This window comes from Micromys minutus, assembly GCF_963924665.1.
Source record: "Micromys minutus genome assembly, chromosome: 29".
NCBI lineage: Eukaryota > Metazoa > Chordata > Mammalia > Rodentia > Muridae > Micromys > Micromys minutus.
This window is the reverse complement of record NC_137964.1, coordinates 36,406,612-36,424,157: the sequence shown is the minus strand read 5'-3', so window position 1 is coordinate 36,424,157 and position 17,546 is coordinate 36,406,612. Positions and strand designations below refer to the sequence as shown.

General features: G+C 49.4%; 1 protein-coding gene across 5 annotated transcripts in view; it reads right to left on the bottom strand.

Moving 5' to 3' along the window:
• FBRSL1 (fibrosin like 1) overlaps positions 1 to 17,546 on the bottom strand; it is an 82,700-nt gene that overhangs the window by 20,346 nt on the left and 44,808 nt on the right. For all 5 annotated transcript variants that reach the window (XM_080940808.1, XM_080940805.1, XM_080940809.1 and 2 more), the window contains exon 5: positions 12,344 to 12,373. In XM_080940808.1, the coding sequence (XP_080796934.1) occupies positions 12,344 to 12,373 (30 nt within the window). The remainder of the gene's footprint in view (positions 1 to 12,343; positions 12,374 to 17,546) is intronic.

The following is a 17,546-nucleotide window of genomic DNA, read 5'->3' as shown; positions in this document are numbered from 1 at the left end:
AATGGAAGGCCCATATTCTGAAGGACTTGGCAGTTTGAAAACACTTGGTAAAAGTGACCCCGCTAGATCTTTCCGTCCTCTTAGATCACCTCCTCAATATGAACTGACTATGTCCTCACATAACTGCACTGAAACTCTCACTGTGATGGCACACCCACAAGCTGATCTGTGGTCAATGAAGGAATGTGTGGGATCAGTGTGCTCTTATGATGGAGGCCCTGGAGGACTCCCTGACATTCCACCATGACAGGACACTGAGAGTGCCCTGTGTGAACCAAGAAGCATCACACACAGATACCAGATTCTTTGCACCCTCCTGACCTTAGACTTCAGTCTAGCAGTGAGCTGCAAACCTCTGCTGTCTACAGTCCTCTGTGCTACATCACATGTGTCGGGTGAGTGGGTCTGGGGAGAACCTCCACCACAACCCAGCACTTCTAGGTTCCATCTGAAGCCCCAAGACTGTCTCTGACTCGCCCTGTTCTGCACCTGCACACAAATGCTTCGGTGAAGTTGGGGTTTGTGAAGACCATCATACCTACTTAATGCCTTAAAGATGCTGTTCCAAAAAGGGAGCAAAAATGAGATGTCATTTGTCAGCCAGAGACGTGTACACAAGGTGTCTGAATATGTGCACTGTATAGGTACACATCTGTTTGTGTTTTTGGGTGCCTGTATTGTACAGTCATAAGGCTGATTGTGTGTAAGCAGGTATGGATAGCTATTAACACACAACATACAACATTAGTTTACATTACTGCCATGTGCAATGACTGTAAATGTATGTGATTATGTCTGTAAGGCCTTAGGAAGTTCTGGAGGGTATATGTCCACTGGATATTGGTTGGGTTTGGTGGGTCTTGTGCCATAAGCTCAAACTATTTTATGGTTTTACAAAAAGAAATTCAGTTATCACTGAATGTGATGAAATGGCCTCTGCAGGGAGGTGGAATAGGCTTGCCCCACGGGAACTCATGGGAAAAACAGCTCAGCAGAGAAGACTTGAGGTCAAAAGAACAACCTCATCCCAGAAGGCTATACTCGGTCGGCACTTAACATCATGTAATGTAGCTCTACCATCTACAAATTCCCCAACCCCATCTAACAGGCCAATGTCAGAATGTGTGAGCTGTTGAGCCCTTACTGTCTATAGCTGTTCTACGTGGCCTGGCCCAAGGCCTGGACTGGGGCTGTGTAGGGCTGGGTTTTTAGGATGCTAGGCCCAGCCATCACAGAGTGAAGACACGCCAGTGTCTAGGAGCAGGCAAAGGGGATATTATATCTAGTCCAGACTACCTCAGCCTAAAGAACTGTGGACACAGGACAGAATTCTGATTGGTAAAGTTAAGGAAAATCCTACAACACGAGCTGGGGAGAGATGGCTCAGTGGTTAAGACCATTAGCTGTTTTTCCAGAAGCCCAAAGTTCAGTTCCCAGCACAACAGGGTGGCTCACAATCCTCTGTAACTTTAGTCCCAGGGTATCTTCTGGCCTTTTTTGTACATGTTGTACATATTACACAGGCAAATCACCCACACACACACACATTAACTAGTTAATTTGTTTGTTTGTTTGCTTGAGACAAAGTCTCACTTTGTAGTTCTGGTCGGCCTCCAATTTACTGTGTATACCAGGTTGACCTCTGTCTCCTGGGTGCTGAGATTAAAGGTGTACACTGCCACAACCAGCTTTTTTTTTCTTTTAATTTTCTAGTTAAGAAAGAATACCCCAGAACGGCGAGGGGCAAAGCATATATATGACTTTCTCCTGGTGACAGGCTCCTGTCTTCCATGCTGGGGTATTTACTACATGTTGGAGCACAAAGTAGGCCAGCTTACCTCACATAACAGACATTTCAGTGCCCTGACCTTGGACTTCCACTCAGTCTCAGCAGTGAGCTGTGAGCGTCTGTGGCCCACAAGCCTCTGGGCTACACTGCACTCATGGCACCCCAGTTCCCTGGAGGCTTGGGGGTCCTGCCAAGGGTGGGTAGGAGAGACTACAACCACACCTGTAGCTCCAAGTGTGGCATGTGCTCGATTTCGGGCCCTGGAGGTGGAGCTGGGTTGCTTAGACACAAGTCAACACAGCTTAGACCTGATGAGAGGTCTTTATAATTAAAGCCATTATGGCCCTGCATCCCACAAATCTCCAAAATGCACCTCTGGCCAGCTCAGCCCTTTTACACCATGCCACAATATGTAGCTGAGGTTTCCCAACCCTGATGAACCTTCTGCTCTTTCTATAGCCACCACTCCAAGCTAGTTTGGTAAAGAAGTTAAAACAAGCCAAGGTTCCTCAAGGTCAGGGCCGTTTTTCTTACTACTACTTCTGGATTACTGGGAGGGGTGACCACTGTAGGGTCTGTCCTAAAAGGGGCTCAGGATCACAAGGAATAGGGAGTCAGCCAGTGGGTAGGAAAAGCCAGAGACCTGCTGGGCAAAGATGGCCTGATGTGGCTAGAGTAACCTGTTTGCTCATCACTGCTGTCTGCAGACAGGTCCACCAGGGTCCTGACCAAGCACTGCCCCTATTGCCTTGCCCTGTCCATTAGGACACCCAGGGCTCCAGAAGGTTCTGTCATTGCCCAGTCAGAGCTCAGGCAGGCCACTTGGTCATCGGTGCCTGTACGAGGACTGCTGGGGCTACCTTAGCCTTTACAAAGTTCTTTATACCCAGCTGAGAAAACCTAAGGCTTACTCCAGACCAGAGCACAGACTTTTCTGACTGTGGTAGAATTCTGCAGATCCTTCCTACCTTATTCTTCTGCACACAGAGCTACCATGGTCCCCACTGATCTCTCTTGGCATCTCTTGGGGCTCCCTGGAGTCTAGTCTGACTGTATCCATCCTGCTGGTTGTCTATAGCTGACTATGCAGCAGCTCTGGGAACCCCAACTCTTGGGACCCATTACATAACCAGCCCCAAAGGCACGTGGGGATGGACAGCAGCTGGCCTCCCTCTGAGGCTGCTGTCCTCTGGGTGCCACCCAGCCCTTACTACAAAGTTTGCAAGCCCATCTTGGGACTCTGCTCCACATGCAGCTTCCAAGTGAGTGTGGGGCCCTGCAAGACAGAAAGGAAGAACTGTGACCTCTCAACCAGAGAAATGAAACAAGCCATCAAAGTCAGGACCTGCAAGTCCACATCCAGGCTGAAAGGCAGCTTCCAAACCTGACACTTCCAAACCTGGCAAGCATCGAGTGAAATGATTTAAATTTGGGTGGAGAGGATGACCCCTACTCTGCGTGCCTCTAATTGTGATCTAATGACTTCTTAAAGGTACTTCTTAGCAATGAATGTTCTTTCCCCTTGGTCTTCAATCTGCTGGGGGGGGGGGGGGATTCCCCAGCAGAGAGCTGCCTTTCCCAAGGGTGAATGTAAAACCCAAACTTTCTATGGACTCAGATCCATGATCAAGACTCCAGGAGAGGCAAAGGGGTTGGGAGTAGAGTGAGGAAAAGTAGGGGTGGCTTATTCTCCCTATCAAGGACAGTGCTGGCATGGTCAGTCAGCTCCCTCCACGCACAGGAAAATCTGCTCAGAAAGAACATGGGTTCTGGCAGGAATCCTAGTGCTTTGCAGGGTTTTCTAACACGTGGCCAGGCTGGTTACTCCCATTCAGGAAATCTCTGACCCAGAAGACTCCAGTTTCTAGGACTTCCAGAGGAACCAGTGGTGGAATATAAGTCTGAGCGACTGCCTTCCAAGGCAGACAAGACCCTTTCTGCCAAATTTCATAGCTGGCTAGCTAGGCCAAGACGGATGTCTCACAGGGGCCGCCAGACCTGCGTTAATAACTTTCTGGGCATTATCTACAGGGATGAGACTCGAGTACGAAGTTCTCCTCCAATCTTGGTGTGGAGCCAGAGTACAGACGAAAAGAATATGGTCACTTCATACCAAGATTCATGTGGGACATCTCCAGGTTGCAGGCTTGTAGGTCGGCGCAAAAGGTATATCTGGCCGGAAGACACCACTAATCCTCCAAGGGGCGTCAATATGGCTCGGGGACAGGGTCACTACGTGCTTTGTTTGAGACTATTGGACCCTAGGGACAGATCTCAGATTAGACACGAAACAGCCTCAGCCGCACCCCGCCCCAGACAAAGAACTCAACTCTAGGCAGGTAAGCAAGGCACCACACACCCGGTGGCGGACAGAGCATGGGGGCGCAGACAAAGGCGCGCGCCCCCACCGTGCTCCGCCTGCCTACGCCGCGCGCCTGATGGACCCGGGACCCTCGCCAGACAACACCCTGCGGCTTGCCACCACATGCGCCCCAGGTGCAGCCACGGGAACACGGGGATTCTGAGGGATCTGCTCCAGTGGAGGATGCGTGAGCGGGATTCCAGGAGTCAGCCTTTTTGCCCGTTCCTCTAAGGGGTCGGTGCTTCCCCACCCGCGACATCCTAAGTCCTGCTTTGCTCTTCATGCACTGACCTCTCGGGCACCCAGATTCTGTGCGCTTCTCTGCGTCGACGGTTTCAGTCCTAGGTGCTGCACAGACGCGGATGGCAGAGAAACTCCCGCGGGCCTGCCATCTAGGGAGTCTCTTTCTGCATGCCCAGCTCAGCCGGAACCCGAGCCGGGGGGCGCGCGAGGCGCACAAGTCCCCGCGCCTTCTCTGAGCGCTGCGAGCGCTCTGGCCGCAGCGGCTAGGAGCCGTCGGGCGGGCGGGGCGCTGTGTGGGCGGGGCACGGGCAGGCCCAACTAATCCAACCCCGAGGCGCAGATCTGCCTGTGCTGGGAGACTGTCTGATCTGACCCGGTACCCCAGGCTCTGGCTCTACTCCACAGTCATCACAAAAACAAGTTACAGACAACTGGTATTCTGCTTACATTAAGGGAAACAGAGCCAGAAAAAAGCGAGACCATTGGCAAGTCAAGGAGCTGGGGTATGAAGGGCTGACAGGATCTCCAGAGCCAACAGCAAATTGTCAACCAACCAACCCAGTTTATGCTTTGAATCCAGATCCAACTCTAAGCTATCCCACGCTGAAAAGGGCTGTTACTTTACAGAAGACTGGAGACACAAAGCATCTAGTTTTGTTTGCTTGTTTGTTTGTGAGGCCAGGGGAGCTGACCGAGTCCACAGGAAGCTGAATATGCCTGCCTGACACACAGACCTTAGCACAATGAGCCCTTCAATTCCAGTGGGAAATTCAAGCACCCACACGAAGCTTGAGGTGGAAGAACCCCCCACTTGGGTCAGGATGAGGTATCCACTTTGTCTCACCCATCCAATTCCTGGTGTAGTTTCTTCGAAGCATAAATGCCATGAGAGTTGCTGTGCTTTGGTTTTCAATTGAGTCTGTAGTGGGTAGATCACACTCAGCCTGGAAAGGTTTACTGTTCCTGGTATCTTCCACAGAAGAAAGCCACAGACAGAAAGGCACAGAGGTATGACAATACTTTAGGTGGATGCCAGAGAAATAAATAACACTCTTGGCAGTATTTTGGGGCCAGGAACCAATGGAATGGAAGAGCACATGAATGCTGTTGGAGAAACTTGGGGTCTATCCTCATAGGGCAAGACCCCTGACCTGAGGTTTCCTTCTACGGGGCCTTGTCTGCTCACACATCCAAACTACAGAGAAGTTGTTATTGTTTAACAATTATGATTGTCATTTCTTGTCACTCCTGAGGCTACTTTTGGCAGAAGAGCCCTTGAAGAGAGATTAATCCAACCAATGGGCTTAAAACTCACAGCAGGAGACAGTACCTAAGCCCTGCCCACAAATCTCCCACTCTGGTCTGGAAGTAAAATTAGACTTTCAGAACCTGGGGCAGGCCTGTCTAATTTTGTTTAGGAAGGAAAATAACTGTGATATGAGAGGTTTAATGAGGTTAGAAATTGAGAAGGAAGTGGAGGTAGAATAGATTATCATGGGAAATAAAGGCAGCTGCTAGAGACAACACTGATATCAAATATCAGCCTTCCAAACCAAATATCTGTGATCCACTGGGGCTTAATGGTGGTACTGGGGCACATTTATCCAAAACCCATGCGAGTTCAACAACTCACATTATAACTTACTCCACCATCATCCTATATCTCTAGGGGAAGATGTGAGCCCTGAGAAATGCTGAGTTCTTTGAGTTATGCTAGTCTGACACCCTGGGTACTCTAACCTTCACTTAACTATAGCTAGTACTTGAGCCTCCCTGAGGGCCTAGCCCTGTGATAGGATCACACACCATGGAAAAGCTTCTCCCTTTTGGCTGTTACTCTGTGGGGACAAGCCCTCAGAAGCTGAGTCTGAGACCACAGGGCAAAGAACTGTGAGATGTGGCTAAGGAACAAGTGGTGTGTTGGGATCTGAGAAACGGTTGCTTCTGTCCTGTAGATCTGACATGAACATCTGAGCCAGTTGAATAGGACATCAGGGCCAAGGACAGGAACGTTACATTCACCAGTGTGGTGAGTACCAAGAAGTGCTGCCTAAAAATGCCGACTACTAAATGACCTTGAGAACATTCAGCATCTGTGGCTTGAGACCATGCTTTGAGAATTACCACAACAGAGACACTGTAAAGACCTGTAGTCTCATCCTCTCAGAGATATCCTGAAGCTGCCAGGACCTGGGCAAGGGAAGGTAAATTCAGGGCCTGCAGTACTTTGACTTTGGGCTGTTGGGTTCCAGTGTGGGGAACTTTAATGCTCAGCATGGGCCAGTGTTTAGAACAGCCATACAGTCAGTCCCACATTGCTCTGTTAGGAAAAAAAAAAAATGGCTCTTACCAAAAGCTACTTGCTTCTTTGAGAGAGCTGAATACAGCTGCTTGTCTATTGGTGATTGCCAAACGTTAGCCATCGGAAAGCTGCCCTTCAAAGCTAGCCTATCCAAAGCCATGGTCCATACAGCTCTCTTGCCTCATGGCTGTGTCAAGGGAGGAACTTTTGTTTTTTCTATTTTCCAGGCAAGGAAACAGGCTCAGAGAGTCCCTGGCAGCCTGAGACCCCTGTGGCTTGTGGTCACCCCCAGTGTGGGGCTGAAGGCAAAAACCACGGCTTGTGTATAGTCTGGAGTCCCGTGGAGGGGAGGCATGGGTACAGGAGAAAAAAAAAAAAAAAAAAAAAAACTACAGCAAAATGTTTAGCTTCTGCTCTGGCTGCAGCTGTGAAGAAAGCTGAAGGCTCAGATCCCCCCTTTTACCCCCCCCCCCCCCACTAAACTGCATTCCTATGGCCATTTGTAAGCTACATGGACACACCTCTCACCTGTTCTGTGTGAGCTGGGTTTTTCTTTTTCCTTTTTCTAGACAGGATATTACTATGCAGCCCAAGCTGGCCTGTAGCTCTGTCTCAGCCGCACAAATGCAGTATAAGCCACCATGCCTGGCTTCACCCTGCTAACTTCTGACACCTATCCCTGCCAGCACCACTCACCTGTCTGAGGCGGAACCCAGCCAGTCCCATGACATGCCTAAAGACTTGCCAGAATATGCATTCACTGTAGCTCCCGAGGGGAATCAAGGTGCCTTCTTGTATCAGAAAGTGAGAAGGATACGCATGTGACTGTGTGTATGTGTGGGAAAGCCCCACCTCCCAAGATCCTCTCCTCTCTCACTGACCCCACCCCCAATAAAACAAAACAAAAACAAAAAGCCAGCCAGGGTACCATCGTGAAGTTCCTGTAATGAACCAGATGCTATTCTGGGAATCCCATATATGAGGCCATAGCCTTCAGGGCAACACTGGCTTGAGTTCAATGACCAGCTTTATCTATCCAACCCAGGGCAGAGGCTTGAGGTCTCATTATTTGTTTCTGGAGCTTCTGCACAACTCCCTTCTACCCTGTACTTTAGAGGTCCTATTTGAGGCCAGCTGAACTCTCTCTTCTCTTGCCCTGAGACAGGGATCACCCACAGGCCTCTATCTAGCTGTTCCCACCTAGAGAAACCCTAAAGTCAACAGGTAGAGAGTCTGTGGGTGTTTATGGCCAGTGGTAGTTCTCTATGCACAGATGGAAAGTGGATCCTGCCTAGGTCACTACCAGATGATAGGCACCCACCTAGAGGTAAGGGTGGCTGCAGGAGCTACTTAGCCTGACAACCATCTGCATAGCAAGCTCTGAGGAAAAAACACACAGTTGCCACTCAGGAGCATCCATCAGATGCAGCCCTTTCTTCCAGGCTGAGGCACCAAACAGACCCACCTAGGAACCAGATAGTCAGTTCTACACATGAATGGTGTGACCCTGGGCCAAAGCCTCCTGCTGTGCATAGGAGATGCTGAGTAGGATTCTATAATATCCTGAGGGTCCAGGAACTGTGCCTGGGCCCCTCTTGGGACACCCTCACTCCATACTGGCTCTGTGTTGAGCTCTCAGGTGGAACCAGGCCCCTGGACAGGCATGCCCACATTCCCTTTCTGTGTACTTCCTGATATCTAGGTGTGCTGTCATCTGCCCCTACAATCCAGGGCCCTGGATTTCTCTAATCACATCCCTCCACTCACGAAGGGAAGTTTCTATCCCTCGGAGGCCTTGCCTGATAATGAAGTCAGTGAGTAAGAGATATTGTGGGGTTATCTGGGTCCCAGGAAGTACCAGTCATAAGTGGTAGATGCCTGTGCAACCTTGGACCCCATGTTCTCTGCCCAGTGGGCCTCCTGCATACCAAGTCCAATAGGTGGCCATAAAGAAGAGAATTGGGTGCCAGCCAGCCAACCAGGTCTGGGACCTAGAGATGTCCAACTCAGAAACAAATCACTAAAGCCCTTGGACACCAAAGCCCAAGAAGGTACACTTGATACAGGCCAGGGTTGTCTGAGAAGTGGGAACCTCAACTGAGAAAATGCCTCCATCAGATTGGCCTATAGGACTTTTTTTGATTAGTGATTGATGTAGGAGAGCCCTGTGTTGGTGGTGCCGTCTCTGACAAGATAGTACTGAGCTACACTAGAAAGCAGGCTGAGTAAGCCATGGGGAGCAACACCCCCTCCATGGCCTCTGCTTCAGTTTCTGCCTCTAGATTCCTACCCTAAGTTCCTCCCTTGGCTTCCTATGATCATGGATGGATTGCAACCTCTAAGCTCAATAAACCCTTTCCTCCCCAGATTGCTTTTGATCATGGTGTTTTAACACAGCAACAGAAACCTAACTAAGACATACACAGTGTAGCAGAAGAGGTTGGCAGGCTTCAGACATACCCTTGAAGTCACTTCAGAAGGAATATCACTCCTGAGGGAAGCAGTATCCACTACTGGGCCTAACCTGTGCTGTCCTTCACAACATGGCCCATGTGGGGTCTACTTACCCCTGGAAGGGCCTTCTTGGTGGCTAGGATATAAGGAGCATCTCCTAGTAGACACTGCAGATGGCTGTAGACTAGTCCTGGGGGCTGGCTAGCCTAGCCACAGGGCTGAGGCCGCACACAGCAGGGAGGAGTCCTTACCAGATGGCTAGCTGCTAGGGCCACTTGGGTAGAACTGGCAGCTGGCTGGGACCTAATGGGCTGCCTAATGAGCCCCTACACAGTTTTTCACCCATATTTTCCCAATAAAAAAGCAGCTAGACACCAACTATAGCCCTGAGGAGGAGCCGTCTGTCTGCCCACTCCTGAGCCTGCAGATAGCACTGTCAGCTGCCATGCTAGAGTACAGCCCTGGTGCGTGGAGGTGCACAGCTGTCCTATGCAGGGCTGGGAGAGCTCGTCGGCTGCTGAGCTTCAGGTGACAGAGAGACTCGAGAGACTTTCCCAGAGTGTCTGGATCCTGACTTGAATCCGAGCTCTAAGCTTGTCCCTCAGGGAGAGACGTAGAGTGCTAGAGAACTAGGCTCAGATTCTGCCAGCTTTGGAAGAAAAGACCACCCTATCTATGTGAACTGGCAAGCTCTGAGTCAGTGCTGAGGCTCCTAAACAATGACCTCATTGGGGAACACCCCCACCCCAAAAGGATCTCTCTACAACTCTGACTGTCCTGGATTAGACCAGGATGGGCTTACATTCACAGAGATCTGCCTGCCTGGGCCTTACTGAGTGTCACTCATCAGTAACCCTGCTTTCTGCTCTCAGGCCACATGGAGCATAAGATGGTGGATGTGAAAGCTAAAGTATATGCCCCAGGGTCCCCTGTGAATATGGGCTGTTGAAAGGCCTCTTTCCCTCCAGAGTTCTTGCCGTGTTGAAAAGGACCTGGCCTTGGCAAACTATGCCCAAAAGACAGGATCTAACCACGTGGGTACCAGCATCATAAAGAAGGAAGCACGGGGTCTGGACTCTCAGACTCACAACCCCTAAACTCAGGATCCCAGCATCCAGGAAGCAGCATCTTTGTTGTGGCAGGAGCTGAGATGTATGGGCTGTGATCTGTCTCTATGGTATTGGGTACTTGGAAGGAGGTACAGCTCCCACACAAAGCCCTATGCTATACATTGATCCATCAGGGAGGGTAACCTCAAGAGTGTCAAAAACTGGCAATTAGAACCACTACAGAACAACAACTCTATTCTGTAAAAGACACCAGGACAGTAAACCTGTGTAGCCATCACATAGAGATTGCAGATGATTGTGAAAAGGGCAATCTGAGTTAACAGGGCAGGCATGTGACCTGTCCCAGTGATTTATTGCCCCATAAAAAGATAGATAGATGGGTAGATGGGTGGGTGGATGGATGGATAGACAGATGGATGGACAGATGGACAGATGGATAAATATCCCCAGAGCAGCAGTCTGCTGGCTGTTCTGTCCCTTGCAGACCCCACTAAGAAAACCACCACAATGACAAAACAGACTGTGGAATGGGACAGGTGCTACCGCTGAAACCTTGGCTCATTCCTCTTGTTCAGGGGGACATGAGTGAAGGAGACGGGAGCTGTGCTCTCCCACTCTCCCTGGTACCTCTCCAGAGGCCCCCACTCAGCCTCCCCAGTGCAGACCTCTCTGAAGACTCCACAGTACCTGTGTTCCACCCAGCAGGCCTAGAAGCAGCCTTCAGACACACAGTGGATAGAAGACCAGGTACCCGGAGGTTCAGGATCAACTCTGGCTGCTGTGAAGTCAGGGAAATGATGGGGACCAGATGGCCAGACTGGCCACCTGCCCTTAGGTGGGTGATGGGATTGAACCCCCTCCCCATGTTCCTTTCAGTCCATATGCGTTGAGCAGCTCTGGGCTACGGAGAACACTTCTTTCTACAGTTAGCTTTATGTGAGAGGTGGCACCATGGGAGCTGCAGACTCAGCACTTTTTCGGGTGCTTGTTTAAATGTTCCATCTGTATAAGGTGTCTGCAGCAAAAGAGGCAGCAGCTCCAGGCAGTGAGAGGAACAACTCCAGCTTTTCCACAGGTCTCTTACCCTGAGCCCAAGTGGCTCCGTCTGGACACACTGACCTCCAGGACTTTTTCCCCTGACATGTTCAAGGGACCTGTGAGAAAAACCTGTACTGCAGAGAGGCCATGAAGGCACCACAGGGACTTGAAACCAGATGGAACAGGCAGGTGGCAACAGAGCCAGAGGGGTCTGGCCCTGGGGCCAGCTGAGTTGAGCCTGCCAAGAGACCAGACATGGCTCCATGAAGCCATGCACTGCAGATTCTGCTTAAATAAAATATGCATGACCAGATACCAAAATACTCTCATGTACCCTAAAGACCTACATATAGAAAACCCTTCTTACAAAAACTTGCCTCAAACCAATGTCCAAGACTAACTTCTAACCCCTCCCATACCCGGTGTCTGGGAACAGCTCCCTTTGTGGCCTCTCCTCTACACTTGGGATTGGTATATCCAACGCAGTCCTGTTGGCTATGACGTTATTTGCTCAGATGCCAAGGCCAGTACACACAAGACAGAATCCTGTACTTGGCTGCCCCAACCCACCTGGTAAGTGTGACCTCTGCTAAGTCCCCTTCCTCCTCCCCCAGTTCTCCAACTATCTGTGATGAGGTGGTACCTGGAGGGCTCAAGAACCCTTGGGGGGCCCTGAGAAGTTGTCATGGCAACAAGTGACTCCAACACTGAGCAGCACAAATCCTGGATTAATGGGGATATTTTGTTTTGGACAGCAGAAGGCAACAGTGACCATCAGCTCCTACCCCACCTCCTGCAGGTGCCTGCTGCCATTCAGCAAGGCTCTGCTATCCTCATTAAGGCCAGCCAGGGCCTAGGCTGATCTCCATCAGGGTTTCCACAATGGCTACCTATCTGATGTCTACCGTTGGGATGCCTAAACCGATATCATGGCAGGCAGAGCAACTAGGGAGACGTTCCCTATAGTATTAGCCTCTCTATAGGGAGAATCCCAGATGCTACTTCTTCCTAGCTTCGTGGGTTGGATAGGCAGATTATCCCAGGTCAGTCCAGAAAGAAAGGGGTTTCAGGGAAGCCAGGCTCACCTTGTCATCCACGCCACTCTCACTGTCGCACTGTGGGTCAGAGAGAGAGAGAAGTGAGTCAGTGCCTTTCATATTGCTAGGGTTACTGGGCTACAGGGTACGAGTGGGCACTGCTAACTACATCTCAGCCAGGGTTAGCGGGCTACAGGGTACAGGTAGCATTCCTAGCTTCATCCAGTCAGGAGGGACAATGTGAAGGAACAGGGACAGAGGGAAGGCATAATACAACTGTCTGGTTTCCCTCAGGACCAGGCCAGATCCTGTAGCCTCAGCATGACCTGTGATGTTGGGAAATGTGCAGAGAGCTTTACCCAGTCCAGATGAACTCAGCTATCCCAGGATCCTCCATGGGGACCACTCCATCTTGTGAGGAGGACCCAGGTTGAAGGAGGCTCCCACCATACTCTCTCTGCCCAGAAGCAGCCCCAGTAGCTATTCTTCTATACCCAGGTGGAATGGGGCACAGAGGAGAGGGTTGGCACCACAAGAGCCAGTGAACCAGGAGACAGGGCCACGGCTACTCAGCTGAGAGCTCATGTTCCTTCTCCTGGTCTGAAACCAGGGATTTAACTGGAAATACCAGCATCCCTTCAGCTCCTCTGGCCTCTGTGGCAGGTCACACTTTCGCTATGTAGCCTTGACAAGTCCCTTGCCCTCTCAGTGCCTCAACCCATGCTTCTGTAAAGCAGGGACAGCAGCTTCTCTCGGTGGGAGTGTGGCTAGAGACACTGGCCTTCAGTGTGGACTTGCCTGGAATGCTCAGGCTGGAATTCAATGAATGGAATGGAGTCAATGACCCATTTGTGAGTACAGCTGGTCGACTCAAGAAAACAAACTGGTGCTTCCCATTTTCACTAAGTAGATCTGAAAAGGACACACTGCTAGAGAACAATGTAGTTTCTTCTAAAATAAAAAGGGGGGAAACATGCTAGTAACTGCAATTATGATACGTTCATGTCAAATAAATTTTATTGCTGAAAATAAATCTCCCCAAGACACATTAGATGGAGATTGGGCTGTGGTCAGACATGCACAGTGCTGGCTTTATAAGCTGTACTCAACATGATTAATACATATCATCTAATTATATTACCTTCCACTGTCCCAACTGACGGCCATAATGTCTTCAATGACAAAGTTCAGAGTTACATAAAACTGTGTTCACCAGCCACTCACTGCAGTTGAAGCTTTGCTCAAGCTCAAGGACAATATGTCAGTCAGCTGGGATGGGCATGTGGGGGGTTCTGAGACAGGCAGGCTTCACACCTACAGCTCAGAATCACCTATGAATCTTGTAGTGGGTCACGACCTGGTGCGCAGGCACCAAGACTCTGATGCTAAGCTCATGGGACCTTCGAGGAAAGTGGGAGACGAGACCATGGAGGTAAGTGGAGCCTGAATACACCGAAACATTTCTGGTCTATTTCTAGGACAGTGCAGGTGGCATGAGTCATCCTCAAGGTAGTCGTTTCAGCTCACGGAGACCGGTGTGTGCAGGAAACGTGGAGGTGGCAGCTTGGGGGCTAAGGGCAAGTGGAGAGCTTGCCACCTGGGCTGCAGTGACCAGAGGCCTCCTACCATCAAACTTCATTAAACCGTCAGCATTCGCAGGATCGACCTGTTTGGCATGTCTGTCACTGGAGCATGTGCCAGCTCTACCCTCTGCTCCTTCTTCAGCACCAGAGCCCACCTGCACCTTATACTATGGCCAGCACAGCAATTCACAGACCTTGACTGGTCACAGATTGTCCGATGGCTTTAGGTCTGAAGCCAGACAGGAAGGGCTCAACAGTGGAACAGGAGGATGAGGAAGGGCAGATTAAGGTGTTTAGCACCAGGTGAGAGAACAGGCAGGTACAAGAGTGTTGGGAGTTCTGCCCAGCCCCCACCTGCTATGGGTTAGCAGAACTGCCCGCCAGCAAGCCTTGACTTTGGGAAAACACACCTTTGTAATACTAATGCCCAGTCCCAAGCCTGCAGCACACCTGTTCCTGTTACCTCTGGATACAGACTTCACTCCAGGGGGTGACTCCTCCACCCAGCAGCTAGGTAATTTGCATACTCCCTTTGTAACTGCTTTTGTAAGTATATTTCTGGAGCTGGAGTCAGTTGGAGTGCAGTTGGAGTTGGAGATGGAGTAAAAGCATCTTCTGGTGACACTAATAATTGAGTTGTCTTTCTTTCAAACCCTATCAGGCCTTGGCCGGATTCGAAGTAGCTGTTCGTGGTGCTGGCACCACACAGGAGAGGCCGCCTAGATCCTGTAACTGCCAAACGGGTGCTATACCATTTGCAGTATGCAGGTAGACGGATTCATGTGGTTAAGTTCCAGTGAGGCAATGAATCAGGACAAGGTGGGGAAGAGGCATGCCCATCCTTTAAAAGTAGCTTGAGCAATGTTCAGGGCTGGACAGGGCTGGACAGGGCTCCGGGGCCCTGGAAGCCTTGCCTCGGTGTTGACATGAACAGGTCTTCAGTGTAAGGAGGAAGGATGTATACATCTGGGAGCCAAGACATGGGCTCTAAAGATACCTGCCTAATGCTATGTTACCAGTTACACCGGGCCCCAATTTACTTATCTGTGCCTCAGTTTATGCTTCTGGTGAAACAGGGATGACGACTCACTTACAGGCATGCACTGTCACATATATGAGTATGTATAAGTCTGCACAACACTGGGATAGAGCTGGGCATCTAGTACAGGTGTGTATGACAGTACTAACACCATTCCTATTGCCTCTCCCTTTCTGTCACCCTTCTGATGGCTAGCTAATCCAGTGAACTTGACAGGACGGGATTTAGAATCAGCTAAAAGGCATACCTCTCTCTAAGCATGTCTCTGAGGTATTTCCAGACAGGTTTCACCGAGGTGGTGACTCACCCTCAGTATGGGTGGCACCATCCCATTGTCTGGGGTCCTAGACTGAGAGAAAAGGAAAGCCTAAGCTAAACACTACCATTCGCCTCTGAGTGCATGCTGCCTCTCATGGACTGTCTCCTCTGACTGTGAACTAAATACATTCTTCTGTAATTTGCTTTTGTCAAGTATACTGCCATAGCAACAACAACCAGGAAAGCTGGACCTAGGAAGTGTCTTTGTTATGACACATCAACCATATGGCTCACACGCCTTTGGAATTGGTTTATGGGAAGAATATAGAAGACTATGAAGCTGTAGGCTAGAGAAGCCACAGAGTGGTGTAAACAGAACTTAGGGGCCATTCTGGAAGTAGCTGGAAGACTAGAATGCCCAGAATATAAACAGTGGGGGCTAGGAGATCAGGTTTTGGAGAAAAACAAGCCTCTACTAGGAACTGGGATCACAATAATTAGTAACTCTCAGGCAGACTCTGGTTGTATTCTGTCCATATCCTGAGAACTTCAGTGAGGCAAATTTAAAATGTGATGAGAAGAATTCATTTGGTAGAGGAAACCTCAAGTGAGCACGGCATTCAAGCTGTCATGGCTGCTGTTCACAGTCTTTACTCAGGTCTTCAGTGACAGACAGCACCAAGGGAGCAAGACAGGGAAGACAGTTGAACCCATTTAAAGTTGCAGACAAAGAAGGCCCAGAGAAAGCACTGTAATTCTTTAAGAGACTAGTGACATTAAGGACAAACCTTCTTAATAAGGAGATGGTGAAACCAGTAAATTACTTGCTACATAAACATTAAGACTTAAGTTTGAGTTAAAGGCCAGCCATGGCAGCATGTGCTTGAAATGGAGAAGCCAGCCTTGGTTAAAGAACCTTACGACTGAGAGGCCAGGTATCAAAGAAAAAGGTAACGAGTTGTGGGGTGCACACCTCTAAGCCCAGCACTCTGGAAGAGGCAGGACAATCTCTGTGAGTTCCAGGCTAGACTGGTCTATACAGAAAGTTCTAGGACAGCCAGGACTACACAGAGAGAACCTGTCTCAAAAATCAAAACAAAAGATTTAAGGTAGATAGCCAAAGTTGAACTCTGGCCTCCACACACATGTGCACATATAATGTACATATGTGTGTGCATGCATATTTGCATGGGTGCTTGCAAGCATGCTTGAGTGCACAAGCACACACACATTTTTCTAGGCATGATAGCACACACCTCTAATTACAGCACTCTGGAGCTGGAGGGAAGTAGGTCTCTGTGAGTTCAAATCCAGCCAGCCTGGTGTATATACTGAGAGACCCTGGATTAGAGAGGGGAAAAAAAAAACTCCTGCTATGTTCTGGGACAATAGGAAAGATGCTGAGTACAAGCCTACCTGTCCAAAGCTGTAACTTGTGATAATGCAAATGTATCTAAAAGGGAAAGCCTGAATTAAGAATGTCCCTAAAGAGTTTCCCTTATTAAGAGACAAACTATCTACTAGGGAAAGGTTTTCTCAGAAGTCATTACAGTTGATGTAGAAAAAAAATGTGACAGAACTATCCACATTGGTGCTGGTTTTATAAACAAGTTAATACAAGAAATGTGGGGTCATGGGGTCACCAGAATTCTAGAAAGCTGCTGGAGCCAGGCAATGTGTGGCAGGATTGCTTTCCCTCAAAGAAAGGCCAGAGGCCATTCACTGTGTAAAGCTATGAACATTATGGAGAGCCAGGATGTTGCAGATATCAGAACCATGGGACATCTACCAAGGGAAACTGTCAGCATAAAGTAGAAGTGACTTGAGGGAGGCTGTGTACCACAGACAGAAGCAGAGGGTCAGGCTACTGAAGGCTACTGGAGCCCAGACGAGTCCATCATGAGTCCTAGATTCTTCATACGGAGCTGCAAGATTTGGTGCTTACGTTGATAGTTTCAGCTTTATTTTGGCCTGGTCACTCTTTGTTGTGCCTCTAGCTCTCCTTTTTGGAATGGGAATATATTTAGTTCATATCATTGAACAGCAAACGTCTATAATTTGGTGTGTGTGTGTGTGTGTGTGTGTGTGTGTGTGTGTGTGTGTGTGTGTGTGTATGTGTGTGTGTGTGTGTGTGTGTGTGTGTGTGTACATATGTATGGCTCCTAATGCAAGACACAGAAAAAACTTCATACTTTCACTGCTGGAACAACTTTTGAGATGGACTAAATGCATTTTGCATTGGGACCAGAAGTAGAATAATGTGTTTGGGTTTTGAGCTCATTCGGGTTGAAGTGTGATAGTTAAGGTTAACCTGACAGGATTTAGAAAGAGAGGGAGAGAGAGGAAGAGGGAGAGGGAGAGACAAGGGAAC